This window comes from Centruroides sculpturatus, unplaced genomic scaffold, assembly GCF_000671375.1.
Source record: "Centruroides sculpturatus isolate CEXI.00-Female unplaced genomic scaffold, Cexi_2.0 scaffold109, whole genome shotgun sequence".
NCBI lineage: Eukaryota > Metazoa > Arthropoda > Arachnida > Scorpiones > Buthidae > Centruroides > Centruroides sculpturatus.
This window is the reverse complement of record NW_019384440.1, coordinates 694787-720868: the sequence shown is the minus strand read 5'-3', so window position 1 is coordinate 720868 and position 26082 is coordinate 694787. Positions and strand designations below refer to the sequence as shown.

The 26082-nt window shown below is 24.7% G+C and overlaps 1 protein-coding gene across 1 annotated transcript in view; it reads right to left on the bottom strand.

Moving 5' to 3' along the window:
- The window catches only part of LOC111620118 (nesprin-1-like), a 307506-nt gene that overhangs the window by 218317 nt on the left and 63107 nt on the right, over positions 1–26082 (bottom strand). The window contains exons 8-26 of the mRNA XM_023361978.1: positions 24043–24254; positions 22554–22706; positions 22352–22469; positions 20615–20820; positions 19654–19809; positions 18619–18780; positions 17647–17769; positions 17367–17567; positions 15507–15656; positions 15251–15415; positions 13229–13363; positions 11744–11905; positions 11453–11673; positions 10401–10509; positions 4100–4426; positions 2830–3006; positions 1677–1817; positions 1294–1611; positions 542–871 (exon numbers count right to left, since the gene is read on the bottom strand). Coding sequence (XP_023217746.1) covers positions 542–871; positions 1294–1611; positions 1677–1817; positions 2830–3006; positions 4100–4426; positions 10401–10509; positions 11453–11673; positions 11744–11905; positions 13229–13363; positions 15251–15415; positions 15507–15656; positions 17367–17567; positions 17647–17769; positions 18619–18780; positions 19654–19809; positions 20615–20820; positions 22352–22469; positions 22554–22706; positions 24043–24254 — 3566 coding nt within the window. The remainder of the gene's footprint in view (positions 1–541; positions 872–1293; positions 1612–1676; positions 1818–2829; positions 3007–4099; positions 4427–10400; positions 10510–11452; positions 11674–11743; positions 11906–13228; positions 13364–15250; positions 15416–15506; positions 15657–17366; positions 17568–17646; positions 17770–18618; positions 18781–19653; positions 19810–20614; positions 20821–22351; positions 22470–22553; positions 22707–24042; positions 24255–26082) is intronic.

The window sequence follows — 26082 nt, the reverse complement described above, 5'->3', positions numbered from 1 at the left end:
CAAAAAGTAACGATAGTGAAGATTAAGATAATTACATTATAGCCAATCTTACCCGTTTTCACAGAATGCAAGAATTAGGTCCCCTGTTTCCAGACTAATTAGAGAATTTTTACATCCAGTCAAACGAACTATTTTCAATTTGATCAATTTTCTGGAACGTTTACAATTGTTCTATAATCGAACCAATTCGAATTTGAATTCGAATACGAATTCGAAAATTTTTAAAATCGAAATAGAAAATCTTCCACTTTCAACCACTTTCAAGCCCATATCTCCCGCAACCTTATAGCTATCGAGACGGAACCACCATAGTGCACGAATGGAGACTTGGGGCTACTACTACATACAAACACCATTCATGTGCGATGTGTAGTTTTGGCTGAAAAGTGAAATATAGGGACACACACGTCCATTTTTATATATATATAGATTACGAGAATATATCAAAATAGAAGTTACTGTGGAAATTTAAAACAACAGAACAGACGTACTAGCAAAATATATGTAAAGTAACTTGAACAACTGAATAAAAATAATTTACCTGTATTTCTATCCTTTTTTCTTTAGCTTCTTGTATAGTGTTTAACTTGGGGAATCCTCCTTTTATATATGACTCAGCTCTTTGTACTTCATCTCTTCCCTGATTAATAAAATCTTTTATTTGTTCCATTGTTTTTAATTTCTCATGTAATAACTGTTTATGAACATTAGTTGTGTCTTCCAGATTTAATAATTGTTGACGTAATGTAACTAACTTTGAGTACATTTCCTCTATTGTGGAACTATTTGGCTGATCAACAGCAAGCTCATGACTTTCATGTTCTAAAGTTAATAATGTTTGTTTCTTCTGCTTTATTTCCATGAATAAATTCTAATAAAAATATAAAAGTACAAAAACATATTTAATACATTTAAATTTAATCCTAAAATCATGTAAAAAATTTATTAAAATATAAAAATAATTTTAAATGAAGGATTTGGGTGTAAAAGGTGATAACCCATAAAAGCACTTTTCAAGTTATCCTTGCTGATAGACTGCTCTACTTAACATCTGTGTGAAATGATCAGAAGTGTAAATTTATGCTCATAGAGGAAAGGTAAAGTCAGTCAAAATTGCAAATAAACATTTCTTTACTGTTTGTGCTGTAAATGGTAAAGTTGTATAAACTTTACCATTTAAAGCACAAACAGTAAAGAAATCTTTATTTGCAATTTCCTCAAAATCAAGTTTATGTGGGTTATCACCTTTTACACCTAAACCCTTCAAATAATAATAATAAAAAAAGTACTAACTTCTGAAAGTTTAATTTTTTCTTTAGGAGAAATATCATCTGCTACAATCTTTTTCAATATTTCTTGTGCCTTAGCTAACCAATGCATAAATTCTTCTATGCGAGCATTAAAATTTGTCCATCTCCTTGTTGTTTGCTCTAAATATCCGAGACGTTCTGAAATCGTTTTAAGAATTTTTCTTACTTCACTCTCTATCTCTCTTGTTTCCTTTTCTAATCGAAGGCGACTATTAGGACACTGTTTGATGATATCGTCTTTTAATTTGCAAAGTCTTTGTAAAACATTTTCACTGTCATATTTCAGTCGATTGATTACATCCTGTAATAACAATTTATTAAAAACAAATAATATCTTAAAATTAATTACATCAGTGTTTAACATACCTGATTCACTTCCAAACTTTTTTCTAATGTAGATGAAGAAGGTTTAGTTGCTGTATCTTGTAAAGTTTCTTCAGCCAAACGAAGAATTTTAAATATTTCTGATTTACTTTCTTCATACTGCTCCCATAATTTTTCAATATTCTAAAAATATAATAATACAAACATCAGAATATACATATTTAATTTTAATCTGTTGTAAATTTAATATGCTACAAATACAGTGATGCAAAAAGTATAATTAACACTGCAGATGAGAAGTTTCAAATGTTATCCTTAGAGTCTGCAGTGCACAAATATTCAAAGCTCAAGTGTTTTGCATAATGTTTAGCAGGGTGACATTGTGAGCAAACAAACTTTTTTGAGCAAATGAGCAAACAAAGTTCTTGATCTATCAACTGGTATACATTTGTTTTACAAATACATCATCAAATTATGTTTATATATTTATCTGTATGTTTCACATTACAATGAAAACAATATTTCCAAATATAAACCATTAAAGCCAAACGACTGCCTTATTATATTGAGATATATTACTACTACTATTATTAATTAAACACTAAGTAATTTGACACTAGAAGCAAATATTATAAAATTTAGCAAGAGATGGTGCTTAATTATAATTACATTAATATTTTAATAATTAATTTAGAAAGTTCTGGAAGAAAAGAATTGGCTCAAAGCAGGACTTGAACCTGTAACACCAGCTACCATGTGGTCATGTTGCCAGTTACGTGACCAAGACCTTCATCCAATCATTGTCTCCAGAATAATTATAATTAAAATATTAATTTAAATTATAATTATTAAATTTAGTAAGAGATAGCACCTAACACCTGCCTCTAATTCCAAATTACTTAGCATTTAATTAATAATAGTAGTAGTAACATAACCCAATATAATCAGGCAATTGTTTAACTTTAATATATAACTATCAAGCTTAAGATGTTTATATCTGTACAAATTCAACCAGGCTTTTCAAGTTACACTTTTGTTCTCAGGCTGTCTTTCTTTAAAGGTTTAACTTTGATATAACAAAATTAGTTAAAGTATTTACTTATTAGTTCTACATCTGATAATGTAAATGAATCTACTGTAAGTTATTATTTAAAGATTTAAATGTTGCTTAGAAATATGCATGTGTAAAACTTACTTGAAGCATATCCAGTTTTCCTGCTGTTTTACTAAATACTTCACTCCAAGTACTTTCAAGTTGACTAACATCAGAGTGAATAAATTTAGGAGCATTTGGTTCTTTTTGTAAGTCTCTTCCTTTCTGTACACTGGCTTGTACATTTGACTGGTGATCAGTCAATTGTTTTAGGAGAATCTGTTCAGAAAATTTATAAAATTATGAATTAAAATATTTTTATTCTTTATTAAATACATCAAATAAAGTCTTTTGCTAGAAATAAAGTCTTTAATAGAGAAATATTTTACAATAAAATTAAACACTTTTAATTTTCAGTAATTAATTGCATATTAAAATGCTTCATATTTTCTTTTCAGTATTAGAATTTATCATCATCAACTTGATACCATATGTGCCCGATTTGATCCACAGGTTAAAATTTTACTACAGGCTCGAATACACCACAATTAAACTGCAATTTCTAAGATACAGACAGAACCTGGGGATTGTTTCGAAAGGCCAGGAGAAAACTTAAAGGTCCATAGTAATTCCTACCCCTATAAAATTAATATTATTTTTGCAAATAGAAAATAAAATCACTATGATTGCTTTTTATTTATAAAGAACACTATTGTGGCTAACCTAATGTATCCTTTAGCACCTTAGTGGACCCTTTTTCTGAACAAATGAAACACACAGAATGTTTTTTTATTAATAAAAAGTAGTTTTAAACAATTTTATTTTTCTTTAGTTAAAATTAGTTTAAAAATAAAACTAGACTTCTTTAAATTTTCTCCAGATTCAAGGAAAAATTCCCAGCTTCCTCTCTCGACAGCCCAACCCTGGTTACAGATTACTACAGTATAAACAACCTATTCAAAATTATAACCACGTAAATTATTGTGTCATATTTCTTGTTGTTTGTGTTACATTTTTAGAATTATTGTTTAGTTTTCATTTAATGACATCTGTGTCTATGTGCACCAACACATGCAAAATGTAATTTTAAAAAATAAGCCCATACCCCAAATGGATTTTAAACAATAGACACACAGTGGGTCTATTCAAGTGCTTACAGTATCACATAAATTTACATTAGAAAGCTAATAAATTATTAGATAAATTTTTGATTAACTATTTAAACTATTAGGATATGGAAAAACTAAAAAAAATAACAAAAAGTTGAAACTAAAATTTCAATTAGTTATTACAGACACAGAAATTACAATTTAAAATTACTGGCAATATTATAAATAATTGTATCATAATATAAAAAATTCAGTACTCTTACCTTCTGTTGTTCAATAGCATCTTGTAAATTCTTCCTGTTATCATATTGAACTTTTTCAATGCTATCTGTTGCTTCTTGTATTTGATGTAGCCATTTAGTTACTTCTTGCACTTCTTCACGATAGATGAAACATTTATAAACAGTCTCCGTAACTACCACTGTTGCTTCAATTTCAGGAATAAGTGTTTTATAGCGAGCAGTTAATGCATCTAGTCTTTGTTTTTCTTCTTTGGTTTCAGTTTTAGATAATTTAGATGATAAAATATTAAATTCCTTCACCAGCCAATTCAGATCTTCTTGATGACTGTCTACTTCATTGCAGATTTCCTTTGATAAAAGCATTTTTAATTCAAAGAATCTAATCTCATATAACTATTATAGTAAAAATAAGATTGATTTTAAACACATATACAAAATTATTCTTTTTTTTTTATTCATTCAGATGTTATCTTAAAATTATTATAGCAACTTCTAAAGATTCTCAAAGATACAGAAAGACAAATTAATGACCAATGTAACCAAATGACATTTAATAACATTGGCTAAACACTGGTAATAATAAAACTGGCATCAAGTTGATAAGATTCTATGTACTCCTGCAATATAAACTTAAGTTGTTTTTTAAAAAAATATTAATTTTTCCTGTCTGCTGAGTCAATTCATGTAAAATTTTGTTAAACTCATTATTTTCTTTTTTTATAAATCTTCTTTTAAACTATTTTTTAAGGTATCATAATTTTCTGCTAACTAAAAGAATATTTTAGCTTATTATAAAAACATCAATGGTGATATTTGATGGCTAAAAATTACTCTGAAAATAAATACTTATTTTATTTGGTTTCTGAACACAGATTAAATAATTTTTTAATAAATTCTTTATCATTATAAGACATCGTTTCATGCTATGATCGTATTGTCCAATTCATTAGCAAGAAATTAATGTAGTAATTTTCATAGCAATATTATTTACAACAGAATCACATTATATTAGTTGCTTCTTGTTCTTACTGTATAAGTATTATTAAAATGTCCTCCACAAAAACCTTACTTTAAGAACTTGTTCACAGAATCAGAATCACATTATAATTTTCATGAAAATCAAGATTTTATCTATGAAAGTTTAATAGTCAATAATAATTCATTAATTCACATATACAGTTTAAAATACCTTAACATATGTAAGATATTTAGTATTTTAACTTACTTAATTTAGATAAATTGGGTGACAAATTGTTAAAATTTTTCAAATAAATATTTATAGGAAGAAAATTGTCTGAAGTCATTTGCATAGTAATGAATTAATTGAAAAATATGTTATATTTATTATATATAGTAATAATAATAATGGACCAACAAATTCTTTACACCAAAATATTAATATAGTCATGTTAATTTTCTTCAAGACTATTGTATAAATGGAAATATATGTTTTACTTTCAAAAAATACACAACCGAAACCCGATATATTAAGCAAATATACACCCACAAATGCCATAAATGATCGCTATATTTGGATAAAATGATTATAANAAACATTTATAAACAGTCTCCGTAACTACCACTGTTGCTTCAATTTCAGGAATAAGTGTTTTATAGCGAGCAGTTAATGCATCTAGTCTTTGTTTTTCTTCTTTGGTTTCAGTTTTAGATAATTTAGATGATAAAATATTAAATTCCTTCACCAGCCAATTCAGATCTTCTTGATGACTGTCTACTTCATTGCAGATTTCCTTTGATAAAAGCATTTTTAATTCAAAGAATCTAATCTCATATAACTATTATAGTAAAAATAAGATTGATTTTAAACACATATACAAAATTATTCTTTTTTTTTTATTCATTCAGATGTTATCTTAAAATTATTATAGCAACTTCTAAAGATTCTCAAAGATACAGAAAGACAAATTAATGACCAATGTAACCAAATGACATTTAATAACATTGGCTAAACACTGGTAATAATAAAACTGGCATCAAGTTGATAAGATTCTATGTACTCCTGCAATATAAACTTAAGTTGTTTTTTAAAAAAATATTAATTTTTCCTGTCTGCTGAGTCAATTCATGTAAAATTTTGTTAAACTCATTATTTTCTTTTTTTATAAATCTTCTTTTAAACTATTTTTTAAGGTATCATAATTTTCTGCTAACTAAAAGAATATTTTAGCTTATTATAAAAACATCAATGGTGATATTTGATGGCTAAAAATTACTCTGAAAATAAATACTTATTTTATTTGGTTTCTGAACACAGATTAAATAATTTTTTAATAAATTCTTTATCATTATAAGACATCGTTTCATGCTATGATCGTATTGTCCAATTCATTAGCAAGAAATTAATGTAGTAATTTTCATAGCAATATTATTTACAACAGAATCACATTATATTAGTTGCTTCTTGTTCTTACTGTATAAGTATTATTAAAATGTCCTCCACAAAAACCTTACTTTAAGAACTTGTTCACAGAATCAGAATCACATTATAATTTTCATGAAAATCAAGATTTTATCTATGAAAGTTTAATAGTCAATAATAATTCATTAATTCACATATACAGTTTAAAATACCTTAACATATGTAAGATATTTAGTATTTTAACTTACTTAATTTAGATAAATTGGGTGACAAATTGTTAAAATTTTTCAAATAAATATTTATAGGAAGAAAATTGTCTGAAGTCATTTGCATAGTAATGAATTAATTGAAAAATATGTTATATTTATTATATATAGTAATAATAATAATGGACCAACAAATTCTTTACACCAAAATATTAATATAGTCATGTTAATTTTCTTCAAGACTATTGTATAAATGGAAATATATGTTTTACTTTCAAAAAATACACAACCGAAACCCGATATATTAAGCAAATATACACCCACAAATGCCATAAATGATCGCTATATTTGGATAAAATGATTATAAATTGGAAATTAATTTGGCACTAGAGTGAGGCATTAGGCACCATCTTGTATTAAAATTAATAATTATAATATTTAATTAATTTATTTAGATTCCGAGGTCCAGTTAGCGTAACTGGCAACACATCCACACGGTAAGCGGGAGTTGCAGGTTCAAGTCCCGCTTCGGGCCAATTCTTTTCTTCCACTTTAATCTTAATTAATTAATTAAATATTATAATTATTAATTTTAATACAAGATGGCACCTAATGCCTCACTCTAGTGCCAAATTAATTTCTAATTTATAATCATTATACCCAAATATAGCCCAATCATTTACAGCAGTTGTGGGTGTATATTTGTTTTACTTTCTTTTTATGTGATATTTGGTATGAGGTTCAAGCTGTATTGAATTTTATATTCTTACAATACAATTCTTCTATAGAACTTGTAATTAATGTTTGTTATATTATTCATCTGCATTAATAAAAATTTAATATATATTCTTTATTAACAGTTCTTCAGATTTTTCCTCTTGATAATCTATTTATTTGATGTTTTAGAAACAAAAATCTTGACAAGTTTTGATCTCAGTAAATTATTTTCTAATTAATTTCTAAAAAAAAAAATTGAAATATTCCAATTTTTAAGAATAACATCTGACTGAACATTTTTTTGAAGATATCATTATTCAATAAAATAAAATTTTACTAATTAAAAATATATATAATTAGGTACAGGAGTTAAAATTTAATCAGATATTTATCTCATATAATTTTTGGATCTTTAAAATTTTGAACATATATCATATATATCAAAATTGCAGATTAGATTATAATAATAAAATTGATCGTCATTAAGGGTATTCACAATTTATAGTTTTCTCAAAAGTAGCAAAAGTATCAGTTTTCTTCATCCTTACTTTCATTAGTATAGATTCTATGGCAAAAGCCAATGGCTTAATGAAAAGTTGTCTCAAACAACATTTGCTGAATGTCAAAATCTGCCAACAGTGGGACTGACTGTCATATTTATAACTAGAAAAATTGGCAAAAAGTTATTCTCCTAAAAGACAAAAATACTGACCAACAAAGTATCCAATAAAGATAAAATAAAAATTACAATCTAAAAAGTTTTCTTTTTTGATACTTCTATCAAACATCAGATATCAATACAAATATTCCTCGCCTTATGTCGGTAATTGGTTCCAGGAGAGGCGACATAAGTCAAATTTACTTGTCAATAGGCTAAACCATAAATAACCATTCCCAGTTCTGTATTTTATTTATAAATACATTTTTAATAATATATTGTTAATAAGAATCTATTTTAAGCTTACAAACAAATAAATTTTAGTTTTTAATATAGTACAGAAAAAGTAATCTAAATTTATGAATTCATGTATGTACAGTACAGTACATACTTGTGAATGTATATGTTTACAATTTGGCGATGTTTACAGTACTGTACATTGTGGACTCTTTATTTATGAATGTGGTTTGCTCTAAGACATTATAAAATAAGATGATTTTGTAAGGTTAAATAACAAATACAGTTATTAAAATTATCTTGTGACAGTAGAAAATAAACTAATTTATATTAAATTTACCAATATCAAGTGGCGCTGACAAATACGTCAAATGGTAGATATTGGAACTACTATGGAAAACACCAATATTGAGCACTTAAATAAGACGACAACACAGTCAAGATGTTTTCATGTTTCGTTCTCTAGGATTTATGATGAATATATTAACATTTACTGTAAATTGTTCATATTTTAGTATGATTTTATGTGCTTTAACGCTTTTCGAGTGATATTACAACTTCAATATTCGTGGCAGATGGACATAAATTTGAATAAAATTACTTAAACTTGGTTTTTATTTTTCCATATATTTTTTTGACAAGCGACGTATAATCAAGAATGACGTAACTCGAAGTATACCTGTATTTTAAGTTTTACATCTGAATATCTAAAGATTATTCACTAAAAATTTTTGATTACTATTCAACATCATTCGTCAACTTTATTCCCATATTAAATTCTAGCGAAGATGAAATAAATTTGTTTTATGTCATGCCATTTAGTTGCTGTCATTGCTATTTTTATTATTAGGTGACATTTATTACTATATTCATAAAATCATTCAGTCAATTGCATGTTCATAGATTACAGCTTTTGTAAAATTCAGTTCTTCTAAAGGCAAGAAAAACTCAGTCACAAATACCTTTATTATAATGATGTTATAATTGTTAACTTTTAAATTTGCCTATTCAAATTATTTATTTCTAATTACAAAATTAAAATGTAATCTTCTAATAATCAAAACTTAATTTAAAACAAAAATGTCATATACCTTTGATTCTGTAACTAAATTATGATATTTTCAATGCAACTGTTTTTCTTTTCACATATTAACCAATTGATAAAGAATATTTGAAAAAAAGTTGGAGTAGATGAATGTTAAAAGTTAAAATTATAATTTCTTAGCAATTATATACTATTTTTATCATCTTTTCCAACACTTTCTGCCATATGGGCACCAAGAGGGCTTTTTCATACCCGTATTAAGTTCAGTCAGGCCCACAACAAGGCAGTCAGGTGATGAGGGACATGGTTCAACTCAACAGAGATAGACCAATCCAAAAAAATTCCTGGGTTTTTTTGACTTACTTGAATTTGACCCTGGATCCCCAAAGCAGGCTGATGACTTATCCACCTGAGTCATCCAGCCAGCTATTTAAAAAAAATTTAGTAAACCAAAAACTATGAGAAAATATCTAGTTAAATTGTCTTAAAATATTTTGCGTGTTTCCATCTAAACAGCTTTCAATGATATACTAATGTGTTTAAAATCAATATTACCTTATAATTAATAAACCAGACACATTGAAAATTAACTGTCTTCCGTTAAGTAAATTAAAATTAGACCAATTTTAAAATAAAATAAAAATTTGCAAATCTGAACAGAAAATATAATTGAAATTAACACTTAAGCATTCACAGCAAAATAAAAATAAAAAAATAATGAAAGAAAATAAAAGTCACCAGAAATCACTGAAGGGGAAGCTGCAGAAAAGCTAAATAAATATTTAATTAAATCACTTAAAATAAAATCAGCATTATAATTTCAGATTTATTAAAAAGCATTTAGAATCAGGAAATAAAAAAAGCATTGCATAATATTATAAATAAAAATAATATTTGTCATAATAAAATATTGTATATCGAAATGTTGCAATTTATTTAATTCATGCAGTTTATGATTAGTTAGCAAAGTCTTCAGCAACAAAATAACAAGGCATGTATATAAATTTAGCATAAAGCATAATAAATAATTTCCAAGATTGATTATCAGAAATAATTACAATAATAAAAAAAGAGCATACCTCAAACTTTATTTTTAGCATTTCAAATTCAGAAAGAGTTGAGACATCTTTCATCATTGCTGATATATTTTTATCAACTTCATCCATCCATTCTATCATGGCATTGAATCTAAATTTTAACAATAATTTTAAAAAGGGGTTTATTAATATTATTTAAATAATACATAATTTAAGCAAAATGTATTTATTTACTTAAAAGTGAATGATTTTGAAAGAAACAACAATTTTTACTTTCCTGGCTCTGTTATATATAATAGAGGGAAAATATGGCAATTGGTCAAGAAATAGCCTCCCAAAATTTTTACATTTTTTAACTCAAAGAACCTTGGAATATTGAGAAATGCAAAAAAATGCAGAGGTTTTCTCTGTATTTATGAGTGTTAGTATGTGCGTGTGTGTTCGTCCTCTCAGTGTTTTTTGTCAAAAATTTCTGAAATCTTGCAGAGAGGTTTATGTATTAAGGGAATCGATGCTATTAAATTTTGGTGATTAAAGGTCAAAGGGTGGGGAGATAAAGAGGTCATGTCATATCTCAAGTAGGGTCAGACTTGACGATTTTACTCATTATTAACATTTACAATTTTTCATAAAATCCATCCCTACCCTCAAAATTAAGCTTTTTGCCATTTTATAATAATTAAAAATATAAAAAAATTTTTGGAATATCATAACAGATGGTACCACACATGCAGTTTTAAATGTTTTCAGGATAGTTAAGCAACTTGTTGCTGGACTTTTTACTTTAATAAATATTTTTTGTAAACATAAAATTATTTTAAAATATTTAATATTAAAGGAATAATCACAACTTAAACTAAAATATTCATACTTTAAGAATAGAAACAAAAATTTTGTTAAATAAATTTAAATTGTTTTTTTTATCCCTATTTAAATCTTAATATAAGAAAATATATAATTTGATATTTTGTAATAAAAATTTATTTTAGTTACATTAAATCATTTGTTTAAAGAAATTGGTTCTATCTACAATAAATCAATATTAATTTCATTTTTTTTTTATAATTATACTATAAACAAACTTATAATTTTACCTTCTACAATATTCTTTCCATTCATCCTTAAATTTAGACAATTTCTGTTGCATTTTATTTACTTCTTCAGTTGCTTCTTTATATTGTTTTTGACACCTTTGTAAAAAGTTATCAAGAATAGAATCTCCAGGAAATGAAATATGATATTTGTTACAAATTCCTTGCAACTCTTCAAGACATTTTTGCATAGAAATAATCGTTGGACCATTATTAAAAAAGTCCTATTACAAATAAATCAAATTACAAAAATGTAATAATGTGTTAATGAAAAAAAAAAACGAAATTATTTACTTTGTTACGATTTAAAATAGCTTCGTGTTTTTCTCCACGATCAATGCACTGCTGTTCAGAAGATAATTCTCTTTGAACTTCTTGTAAATGATGTAAAAATTCTTGCTCCACTAATTTAAATTCTTGTTGCAGAAGATATTGAGAAACACATTTTGTTAATGTCTACAAAATACAAATTATAATATTCATTACTTTCTTCCTATTTCATTTTTTGAATGAAAACTAATATCACAAAAAAATTTGACAACTGTAATATTAATATATTAAACACCTTTCAAGTCNCCATCAAAGAATTTTTATAAGAATTTGCAATGTTTATTCTTAAAAAATTTTCTAATGTAAAAACTTATTTACCTTTCTAGTTTCGAGACGATGATGATCTGTTATAGGTTCATTAATTATATTTTCAGCATTATCGAGCCATTGTTTTAAAGCTCTTTCCTTATCATAAAATTTCTGCCATCTACATCCAGCTTCTTTCATTGCATCTTCCCATTGTTGTGATAGAGCTACACAACTCTATTTGAAGAATATAATTTAATTAAATGAATATGTTGATGTAACTAATTTACAAATTAATTTTATTGAAATAATTCATTTAAATAATTACCTCAAACCTAGTACTTAGTGCTGTCATTTGCTGCTGTAAATGAGATGTATCAATTCCTCCAGATCTTGTGGCTTGTTCTACAATATCAGAAATGATTTTTCTTTTTGTCTCAATCATATTTTTATAATAAGTAGTTTTGGAAAAGAATGTCTGAAAAAATTTTAAATAATTTCGTAAATCATCAAAAATTTTGAGAAGTTAATCATAAATTTTATTGACAACAAATTTCATTTACTAACAATTAAACTATATTTGATTTGTGTTATTCTATCATATTTTTAGCAAATACAATCAGAAAATTAATAAAAATGTCATATTCATATAACAAGATTACTGGAATTTTAACAAATTTTCTAAAATGGTAAGTTGTATCACTATTTTATGATTAAACTTATATGTAAATGGCTACTGATTCTTATATAAACAGCATTAAATAATTTATTATAATTGGGCTAAAATTTGAAAACATTGTAGACCTATAAATTCCCAGTGTCATCTGTCAGTCTGTCTTTCCTTAATCTCAAGAATAATGTTAGATAAATGAAATTCAAGACCAAATATAGAAAGCTTAGGGGCAAGAGGCCCAATTAACTATATATGAAGTTCTAATGCAAACCAAAAGTCACATTATTTCAATTAAAAAATTTTCCACTGAAAGGAGCTAGATAGATGACTTGCACGATTCCATTGCTAATGGAAAGGTATAATGTACAGGGGCAAGCCACAACTAAATAATTTGAGGTTGCTTGGATATATTTTAAATTAAATAAATTAAAATTATGATTAAAAATTGCAGTCCAGCATTGTGACAATGTCACAATAAATAATTGCTCGTTTGTTTTATATTTTAGTAAAAAACTGATGAATATTCCTACCTTCCACCTTTCTTGTAAATTGTTAACAGTTTCAATAACAGAAGATTTTGCATTATCAGGAAGTGTAGCAAGAACATCTTCACTGGCAGTGATAAAGCTTTTCAAGAGATTTCCATCTGCATTTTCCAAAAAGGCCTAAAAATAAATTTTTTAGTACCGAAAACTTCAGATATATTTCATAGTAATTGAAAATATTGCATTATACATATTTCTAATTTTAAATAACTAATTATTTGTAACTCTAATATAAAAATATAATATCCATGCAGAGAGTTAAAAAAACTTACTTTATAAAACAAAATAAAAAAATTTTAAATGTTTAAATTATTTTATTAAATGTAATAAAATTTATTTGTAAAATAATTATATAAAATGAAAAATGATAACATTTTGATTTAGAAATTAAGTAAAAAGTTATATGTAAAGACAATAACAACTTAAAAACTTATTTTAGGTTACTGTTGTTGTTATTACTATTATTAATTATATATGTACAGTTATTAAAAAAATGCATTGATTGATGCTTCTATTGAAGCAAATATAATCAAACTCCATTAATACAAAGTGGAGGGGATTTAAAAATTGACACTTTGTATTATTGAAGTTTGTATTAAGCAAACTTTATGATAAATCAACTGTCAAATTGCAAAAGCCAAATTTTCTCCTAGTTATTTCATTATATTTTATCTTATTTCAATGTGCTTGAACAAATAAATAAACTTATACATTGCTCCAAGCATACTTTATTGAGATACAGGTGGTTTGAAGAAAGAATCAATGCTCATTTTTTGCCATCAGTTAGAGTCAGTAGAGTGATGATTAAAGCTACTAGATATAATAAGAAAACATAGCTGCTAAATCAAATCCCAGAACTGACTGGATATATATATAATTTTACAAATTTAATTGAATTTCAATAAAAACAGTTTGTTTTTAACTTTAAAATTATGAACTGATTACAGTATTTAATATTGTAATTTGGTTGTTTCATTATTTCCATTATTAAAGCAACTAAAAATAAAATCTATTTCTTAAAACTACAGATTTTTATTTGAAAATTTCCTAATCCTATTAACTTCCAATTTCCATTGCATACATGTCAACTGTCTTAACTAATCATTTGGCATTTTCACAGCATAAAAAGCAACAAATATAAGAGAGAATAAATTTTTAAATTGAAGTTAACATTGTTGATGTGATTAATTACCAATGATGACAATAATATTGACGTGCCCTTGGTCATTGTGGCCTGTGTGTTTCCAATTTGGCTCAGGGACTTCAGGGAAGCTAGAAGTGTGCTTTGTATTAAATGGCATAATGTAATTGTTATTGAATTTGTGGAACCATGACATGCTTTGTATTATGTATTAATTGATATTTTGTATTAATCAAACTTCTTAACATTGTCTAAGGGACTACAACACTACTTTGCATTAATACAGACTTTGCATAAACCAATAATATAACAATAGGATTTGACTGTATTAAATAAATAATTTTAATTTCCTCTTTACTTAAATTAATCAAAAATAATAAATAAATTAAAAGACAAGATATCTTAATCAATTAAAAACAAGTCATAAAAATTTTCTGTCAAAAGACTTGTTAGCAAAATTCAAAAATTAAAAGTTAGATATTAAAAAACAAACATTGGTTCACATATTTTTTTATAGCTGAAAATTATTTATTCAGACTTTTACAGTTACAATAATCTAAGAAAGAATTTCCTATTAAAAAGTTATTTGAATTCAATAATTTTTTATTTTAAAGAAAAAAATATATAAAAATTTATCAACTTGGCACTGATTAAATTATTAACAAAGCTATGTATATTTAAGGAATAATTTATATTAGAACTGTAGAGAAATTATATTCTTATTTTTAAATATGCATATTTAAAGTATGAATATAATGATTACAAAAATCATTAGTATTAACATTAACCAGCAACCATCAAAGAATTTTTATAAGAATTTGCAATGTTTATTCTTAAAAAATTTTCTAATGTAAAAACTTATTTACCTTTCTAGTTTCGAGACGATGATGATCTGTTATAGGTTCATTAATTATATTTTCAGCATTATCGAGCCATTGTTTTAAAGCTCTTTCCTTATCATAAAATTTCTGCCATCTACATCCAGCTTCTTTCATTGCATCTTCCCATTGTTGTGATAGAGCTACACAACTCTATTTGAAGAATATAATTTAATTAAATGAATATGTTGATGTAACTAATTTACAAATTAATTTTATTGAAATAATTCATTTAAATAATTACCTCAAACCTAGTACTTAGTGCTGTCATTTGCTGCTGTAAATGAGATGTATCAATTCCTCCAGATCTTGTGGCTTGTTCTACAATATCAGAAATGATTTTTCTTTTTGTCTCAATCATATTTTTATAATAAGTAGTTTTGGAAAAGAATGTCTGAAAAAATTTTAAATAATTTCGTAAATCATCAAAAATTTTGAGAAGTTAATCATAAATTTTATTGACAACAAATTTCATTTACTAACAATTAAACTATATTTGATTTGTGTTATTCTATCATATTTTTAAACATATTTCCTATAGAAAATAATTCAGTCTTTTCTCATTCTGTTATTATTCAATACACTACATTCTTTCAAAATCTATTTCTTCTTTACACTTTTTTGTGGAAATATAATTTATTACAAATATAACTTATTATATAAAGTACATTACCATTAATAATATACTTCTATATTTAATAAAAAAGTTTTTCACTGGAACAATTAGTTTTTATTAAATGTATAATTTTTATAAATGTCTATGCTGCTGCCATAGGGAAGATTGTAACATTTTGCATGTCAAGGCAGATGAGACAACTCCAAATAAAGGTCGACTCCGTCATGAAATTGTTATTTTCTGATGGTGTATGAATGGACACACTTTTATAGTTCGTCCACTGAAAATTTTTTGTAAATTTTCTACAGTTGACCCCCCTATAACACTGTTGATTTTTCCGTTTTATATGAATTCCATGTTGTACGAGTCACTTAGATTTTACAAATACGTGAGCCGTTCACAGCCTGGCACATGTGTTTGTAAAATCTAAGTGACTCGAACAAAATGGAATTCATATAAAACGGAAAAATCAACAGTGTTATAGGGGGGTCGACTGGTAGGTTTATACTTCTAAATTATTATCTATAATAATAGATTTTTTTATGATAATATTACAAGTAACAAAAAAATTATTTACAAGACTAAAGTTTTATAGTAACAAGTAAAAATCATCAAACATTTGATAATTAATTTTAGAAATCAGAAATTTTACATATTTATCATTTGCATATTTAACAATGGTATGACATTAATATAATCATTAAATTTCAGAAAAATTGAATGTGCATGTAAATCTTTTATACATTAAAATGTACATTGTGATTTTGAATATCATTGAAAATTTAACAATTTACCTATAACATAATTTGAATCTATATCTAAACAATTTTTCTACATGGAAAATTATAATATAGCAGAGCATAGCTATATGTTTTAGCAATCCATATCTAGTTTACTAATGGTTTTTTTACTATGTATAAGTTAATTGATGAGTCTTTTTAGCATATCTGTATTTTTGTATATTAAACATACAAATAATAGTATTAAAAATAAAATTTTTGATTTAATATTTGAATAACTTTTTAAATTCTCTGGAATAAGACTATTTTTAAAAATTAAGTAACATAAATAAAGAAAATGTTAGAGTTCAAATCTTGTCACAAGGTGGTGTCATACCACTTTTGTTAAGCTATAAATCATTTCTCTTAAATTCCCTTTGTTTCTACCTTTATGATACAAAGATCAAATTATATAATTGTGTATATACTTTGTCACATGTGTACGCCTTCTATGGGCAAGTCCGTTTATTCATTAATAAATAAGTGTAAATCAAGAGCCTGCTTATTAATTTAACTTCTATAACAGAAAATTCTTACAATTATTATTATTTTAAATGCTAAATTCTTGAACTTTTTATTAAACAAGTTTATTTAAATATTTGATCTTAAAAACAATGACTAAATATTCCATGAACACCTATAAATTTCTGATTGTCAACTGCATTTATTTAATTTTAAATACTTGCAAATTAACACAAAAATTAAATACCTTATGTTTTCCTAATTGCGTTGCAATTTGTTGTTGAGAATCAGGAATAACATATGTAGATATTAAATTCTCTGCTTCATTCAACCATAAATAAATTTCATTTATTCCACTTTCCCAAGCATTCTGAGAATTTAAAATTTGCTGAATAGCTTGTAGACGAGATGAGATTTTTGCTTTAATTGTTACAATGTGTTCTTTTTCCTAAAAATTAAATCTAAATCAATATTTTAAAATATATATATAGATATGAATATATATAATTCAAACGTATAAATGAAACCTTTTTCAACAAATTCATCAGAGTTTGCACTTCTGGTTGTGGCATTGTGCGTATAATTGTTTGAACTTTTGTTGTTATGTTGTTATACAAAATATCACAGTTTTCTGCCTCTTTCTGTAAATTCTGTAAATAAAAATATTTTCAATTAAAGTAATAACTGTAAAATTAAAATTACATTTTTATAACAAAGCAAAATCAGTAAATGACTTTTGAATATCATAATCATTACTTTAATTTACTTTAAAAAAATAGAATGATATAAAAGTTCTGACTAAAAAGTATCATTTATCTTTTTTTAAAATAACAAATTTCTTTCATATGCACCTAATGTTAAAATGTTTATATAGATACCAAATAACTTTGATTTATTTATATATTTAAGTCATAATAAATAGTATTTTACATAATTTTGAGAATTGCTCATAATACTTCTTGACATATAAAAAACAAGAAACAAAGTTCATTTATTGCTTTCTACACATTAAGAAGCATCATGAGCAATTCTCCAAATTGCAATAAGTAAAAAGTTGAATCATGATGAGCCTATATTGGAGGAAGATACTTCTCAATTGAAAAAAAACCTAGTGTTTTCAATCAAACATTAGATGTTAATCTGAATGATGAGTTGAGAAATGCAAAGATATCTCCTAATATTGAAGGTATGAACAACGTTCTTATAAAGATAAAGGATAGCAAAGAATTAGGAACATAGAGAGACAGTATGTGAAGGAACAGTGAAAAGAATGAAGATTGCAAGAGGCAAAAGTACAAGAGCATCTGTAATAAAAATATAAAGGAAGAAGCAGGAGGAAATGATCTAAAAAGTTTGAATCCATCAAAATTGTTTTAAAAAAAAAAATAATGTTATTTAAAATATCAACCACACATGCTAAATTATTAAAAATTCATAAAATATAACTGAAAAGTAATAGATGATTCAAAATATATAAATTTAATAAAATGTATAAATACCTTCAATTCTGTAAAGTATTTATTTAATTCAGATGGTGTGCATGGTACTGTTGTTCCTAAAATTAATTCAATTGCTTGCAGTTTTTGTTGCAATTCTTCCAATTCTCTCTGAAATTTTCTGCGTACCAAAAGTGTTTCACCAGCATTCACATATTCTTTTATCTTAAAAATTTATAGTTTACATATTTAATAAAATAATAAATGAAGAAGTAAAATAAATAACTGACTAAAAGACATGATTATAACTTATTTATGATTTAAATTATCTTTAATTTAATAATAAATTTTTTAAAAAAATCAATAAAACTTAATTAAATTAATTTTTAATTTTTATAAAATTACAAAAATCCATTTTTTTTTAAATAGAATTTCAAAATTTTTAATCATTCAACAACCCTAATTTTTTATACATAATCAAATAGAAAAATAAACATCTTATTTATACAAATAAGATACATTTAACATGTTTTTAATAATCAACAGAGTAATATAAATAAATATTGAGTTCCATTAAAAATTATTCACATTCAGAGAATAATAGGATATTAAATTCTGTCAAGATCAGTTGTGCATCAAAAATGGTAAATTCTGTGTATTATCATCGTAATACCAAACATTATGCTGAAAACTTTTTTAGTTAGACTAATTAAATTAAAGGTTCTTAAATCATATTACATACAGACATGTCACTTATTACCTATAGTCCAAAATTGTTGTAGATTATTATTTAATTTAAATAAAATTCTAACACATTAGATTTTCAATGTAACTTTGTACTTAGTTGTCTGAGTTGCAATACTGTTTCAAAATTATTATATTATTTGCATATTTTATTCACATATATATTGAAGCTATACATATTTTTCATCTAATTCATATATACTTATATTAAACAAATTTACATACTTCCATCTATAAATTATTAAATTAATTTTAATACACATCATATTATATATTTGATTGTATAATAAAGTAGATTTATGATTATGATATACTTTTAATTCATATTACATAAACTAAGCCTGTAGTACTTACTTTTAAATATAATTTATCCCATCGGTTCTTTATCTCACTAATACGCTTTTGGATGTCTCTGGTAATAATGTCTTTACATACATGACATAAATATTCTCCAGATTGTACCAACAATTCTTTTTTATTTTGCCATGAAGAGAAATCTTGAAAAAATTCCTTTAATAGAAATTTTTAAACAACTATGTCAATGACTAATAAAAATTTTTCCTGCTTTTTAAATCAAATTTTATTATAATTATAGAAAATTTTATTGAACATTATTTCTAATTATAAAATGTATTTCAGAAACAGTATTAAAATTAATTTAATGCTAATCATTAATATTAATTCATTGTATTATATAATATATATACAAACATTAACAACAAAAGCAAAAATTTATAACTTATTTTTAGTTCTTAAATATTTAATAATAATTTACATTGCTTCCCAGTTATAATGCAAGAATCAGGGTCAAATTCTGACCCATGTTATAAGATAAACTACCCTACGAGTGATGAACAAGAAATTTTCTAATTACTCTCAAATTTACTAATTCTTTAATCAACTAAATTGTTTTGTCTAATATTTTTACTATTGAACATAATAAACTTTACTATGTATGGGACATTTTTGAACATAAAAAAAACTGATGTAAAATAAAGTGATCAACAAAGAATTCCATTGTGCCACAGAAACTTTTTGTATGGTATATATATTTAAACTGTAAGCATGGTTTAAGTAAGAACTACTCACATGCATCTGCTCTGGGCCTTGAACTAGAAGCTCTTTTATAATGGAAGACCTAGAGCAGTAACATGAAAGGTTTTCTTAGCATTACTTTAAATGAAATGGAAGGAAGAAAGAGCCACAGACAGAAGTCAAAATTACAATATACAAGTAATTGATAGCATTATCAGGGAGCAATGCATTTCAATAAGCTATTTCTAAATAAAGTTCAACTAAAAGTAAATGCACTTACTAATTTTTCATCTTCAGTACTATTTATAACCTTTTCTGCATTATCTAACCAAGAAAGCATTGAAGGCATATTTGCATTATATTGATCCCAATGAGCAAAAGCATCATTTAATTTAGTTCCAACAGAACGAAGCTCCACTGAAAATCTTTTCCATTTCTCATTTATTTCTGATAGAAATTTCTTCATAGTTTCAATTTCTCTGAAATCTACATTTTAAATAACATTATTAAATTTAAGATTTATAAAAATAAATAATGATTAAACAAAATATAATTATTTTATGATTTTAATTAAGAGATTAAAAAACTGAATAGGTAAAAAGTTATTATACAGTAATCAAAGTTTAATATACATAATTAAATCATGGTAAGCAATTTCTAATTTTAAAGAATCCATTGTTATTGAAATAATAATACATTAAATACATTTTTTAAAAATATCATAATTAAAAATTTATTTATTATAATTGAATTAATCAATGTACGGTACCATTAACATTGATTAATTCAACATAAATTTAAATAATGCTAATGTTTTCGATCTAGTTAAAGAGCCAGCTTTAGGCATGGACCAGTACAGGATTACACAATAGGAACACATCTAGGGCCTAGTTGTCTCGAGAAGCCTCAAAAATTATTGATACATAGCTAAAAGATAACATGTCTCTGAAAATTTAATGAATATTTAAAAAGTGTATATTATATAATAACAAATTACTAATAATTTGGTAGGAGGCATAAGGCTAAATAATCATCAAATAATTAAGCCCACCAAATTACTTAGTAATTATTTAGCCTCATAGCCCAAAAAAGGTATAAAAAATAACCTTACTTTTCACAATAGCAAATAATTTTAATAAATATACAAACGCTTTCAAATTGTAGTAGGAATGCATCGGGTTGATGTATTTATACATTATATTTTTTTTGTGCTTTAACTAAAATTATTTGTTGGTGTGAAAATTAACGTTATTTTTTTACATCACTTGTCAAACAGTTTTTATTTGTAGTTTTTAAATTCAATAAAAGAATCTGGCTGTTTGTTTGATAAAAATATTTTATTATGACAGTTCTTCATAATATTAATTAAATATCACAGATGGCCCAAAAATTTTAAAATGATGCATCTTAAATATATAATTATCAATATAAGATCAAATAAATATTGAGTTCCATTAAAAATTATTCACATTCAGAGAATAATAGGATATTAAATTCTGTCAAGATCAGTTGTGCATCAAAAATGGTAAATTCTGTGTATTATCATCGTAATACCAAACATTATGCTGAAAACTTTTTTAGTTAGACTAATTAAATTAAAGGTTCTTAAATCATATTACATACAGACATGTCACTTATTACCTATAGTCCAAAATTGTTGTAGATTATTATTTAATTTAAATAAAATTCTAACACATTAGATTTTCAATGTAACTTTGTACTTAGTTGTCTGAGTTGCAATACTGTTTCAAAATTATTATATTATTTGCATATTTTATTCACATATATATTGAAGCTATACATATTTTTCATCTAATTCATATATACTTATATTAAACAAATTTACATACTTCCATCTATAAATTATTAAATTAATTTTAATACACATCATATTATATATTTGATTGTATAATAAAGTAGATTTATGATTATGATATACTTTTAATTCATATTACATAAACTAAGCCTGTAGTACTTACTTTTAAATATAATTTATCCCATCGGTTCTTTATCTCACTAATACGCTTTTGGATGTCTCTGGTAATAATGTCTTTACATACATGACATAAATATTCTCCAGATTGTACCAACAATTCTTTTTTATTTTGCCATGAAGAGAAATCTTGAAAAAATTCCTTTAATAGAAATTTTTAAACAACTATGTCAATGACTAATAAAAATTTTTCCTGCTTTTTAAATCAAATTTTATTATAATTATAGNAATCATTATTTACCCGCTGCCATTTATGTTGTAATAATGACCACTTTTGTTTAAGAGAAATCTCACTGATAATTCCACTGGTAATTTTCTGATAAAGGTTGTTATATAATTCTTTATAGCTCAACTGTTCTTTTTGAAGTTTCAGATATTGCTAAAATTATAAATTTGAATATAAATGTTAATCCAAATAAAAATAAAAATATACATTTAGTCTCCAACTTATGAGCATCTCTATTTATGATGGCCAAAATTAGTGTATGGGAAAAAATATTTTAAATTTTAACCCATTATCACCATTATTTTTGTTCAGAACAGTTTATCATAAGTGGGGGACTATCTGTATAAGATTCACAAAATTAAAAGATAAATTTTATTAAATAATAATTCATTAATTTTTCTTTTACAGAATAATTAATAAAGTCTTCTACACAACACTGTACCTTATGATACTTTTCTATAAGTGGATTATCTATTCTTAAATTAAAAACTTCTAAATAATTTATCTATGCATTTATCATAAATAAATTACAAAGATTTTATATATATATATAATACAATGATAGTATTTATTTATATAATTTTTATTATGGGTTGATAACCATAGTATCAGAATATATAATAATTTACATAAGCACAGAAAAATTATAATTAAATCATTTAGTCAATGTAAATTGTTTGTAGGAAATATCAAAATTTTGAGAATTTTTAAAATGATAATTATTGCAATATAAATGTTAAAATGAACAAAACTTTTTTCATAAATAAAATAAACAAAATAGTTCAAGAAATGCAGCTGTATACATAATACACAAATACAGTTTAATTACTTTGATTAAAACTGTAAATAATTTATCTATTGATCCAAAAGTTTAAAAATTCAGCAATTTACTATAAATCCTCACATAATCATCTATGTAAACAACCTCTTACTCCTATGAAACAGAACAAACAGATCTCATTCCTACATATCTGTGTTTGCACCAGTCAAAAGATGAGTATAATTGCTTAGGGCTAGTTGTCACCAACCAATACCTAATAGGAAATGTTTGCTGTTCAAAAGTTGTAGTGGCTTGCAACAAAAGCTGGTGAAAAAAATCCATTTTTATATAATTAGTCTTGGAAATCATAATAAAATTTTTAAAAATAACAACATAGGGATAAAAATTTCAGAAAAATTAGAAATTGTTAGTAATTCTAATCTCATCTGGAATACTTATGGTAGAAAACATCTAGTGTAATCAAATATTTGTTTCCCTGTTCTGTAACAGATATCTAACTCAATTACATGCTTGAAATAGGCAAAACTTCCATGTAATTGCCCATGGACAATTAAGTAAATCGTTTTTCAATAAAAATTACATTCAAAACAGCAGTGCCTCACATAATTGTCCATGAGAAACTAGGTGAGGATTTACAGTAATTTGTTTCATATATTCCACATTTAACTTAAAATATGAAAAATATGATGTATTTTTATATTTGCTTACCATATATTCTTGTTTATAGTTGGTGATTGGTTGATTTACTATTTTTAAAATTGTTTCAGCCTGATTTAACCAAGTTAATAAAATATCAAAATCATCCTGTTTTTGTGGAACTGTATCCATTTCAGGAGATGCATAAGTTTCTGGATATTTATGTAAAAACTGAGCAACGTATGTCATAATAGATTTTTCATCTGGTTGTGGCACATCGACATCTAAAAGATTAAAATAAATAATAATTTTTTTATTCTTAATCCTTCAATCTTATTGTAATATTAAACTACAGTATATTTAATCTGAATTTGAAATATTTTACCTCAAACTCAAGAAGTTATAAAGTTAATTTAATTTAAACAGTTAAAATTATTTTTATAACTAATAACCATATTAATAATAGTTCTTCATATTAATTTTAATGATAAATACTGTATTAATAATGTTTTCAAATGGAATTGCGAAAATTTGAATTCAGTTCTACATTATATATAGTAAGCAGTAGTGTATATTGCATCTAACAATTTAAAAGAGTTTGTATTAATAATCAATCAATAATCCTATTAAAAGTAATATATCATATCCACGCATTTATTACTGATCAAAATTAATTCAAAATATGAGCAGTCTATCTTAAAAATTACAATCAAAATTTGCAAATTATTTTATATAGAACAAATAAAATAAATAGATATATATAATATTCTGTATGTGATATTTTGTAATGAATATTACAAGTTGAAAAAAATGTTAATATTTTTAATTCTTACTAAATCTTACATAGAATTACATAGTTTATCCCAAGTAAAGGAAATATTCTATCTTTTACATGAGTTTCAAACATTAAAACACTACTAACATTTAAATAAATGTAGTTTTTAAAAACTTTATTTTATCATTTATTCTACTATAAGTTAATAATCATATTCATCTACCTTTATAACATAAATCAAAATTTCTTTTATTTTCTACATTCTAAAATATTTGTGTTAATTATTAAAATAAACACATTACCTTCTGGATCCAACAGCCTTGCAATACCAAGATCCGCTGCAGCAATACGAAAAGCCATTTCCAAACGTTCTCTATTTGAAAGAGATCCGAGAGCGTCCATATTGACTAAACTGGGACGAATACGATGGATAATTCCCAAGAAAGCCATTCCATTTCTCCAACTGGGACCAAAGTCATTCACTTGAATGCCAAATCGCCTAAAATAATAAGATATATTTTAATATATTATAAAAATATTTTTATTACACTAATGATTATAAATTTTTAAATCAGAAGTAAATAAATAAAAATTAAAGTTTTATTAATATCCACTCAAAAACCATTTAATGTAGTATATATTTCTTTACTCTAATGTTTTGAGTGGGTATTTTGTACCATTGCAATTCAGAAAGGAGTAATTACTTAAATTTTTATTTATATTCTTATAAAAAATATCAATGTTAGTCATATATATAAATAAAATCTTATGATTTTGGTATAAATTAAAATCTCTTATTCTTTTAGATTCTTAATTTGCATTGTTATACAAAAAAATAATCTTTCTTAAAAAAAAGGTACAAATAAATTTAATCATTTCCATAAGCTAATGTAAATTCATAAAAATAAACACTAAAAACAATTTAAATATATTTTTGAATGAAATAATATCTAAATAAAAATTTCTTTAATCATTATAAATATAAAAACTATGGGTCAGGAGAGGATAATTGTTCTCCCAAAATTTGCTTTCTTTATTCTTTTCCTTCTTTGCTTTTTTGAATAACTCAATTAAGAAAACATGTATAACAAAAGGAACAAACTAAACAAAATAAAATAAATAAAAGATAATAAAATAAAGGGTGCACACATTAGAAGATGCCCATATTTGCAACACTGCATTCCAAACAAATATTGACATGTAAATCTCCTAAGTTCATATCTTAGTAAACAGGTAAATATCTAAACCCTCACATTATATACCATACAATACAATTCTAATTATATTAAGCAGGACATAAACTTTTTAACAAAAACTTCTATGTGGTGGAAACAGAT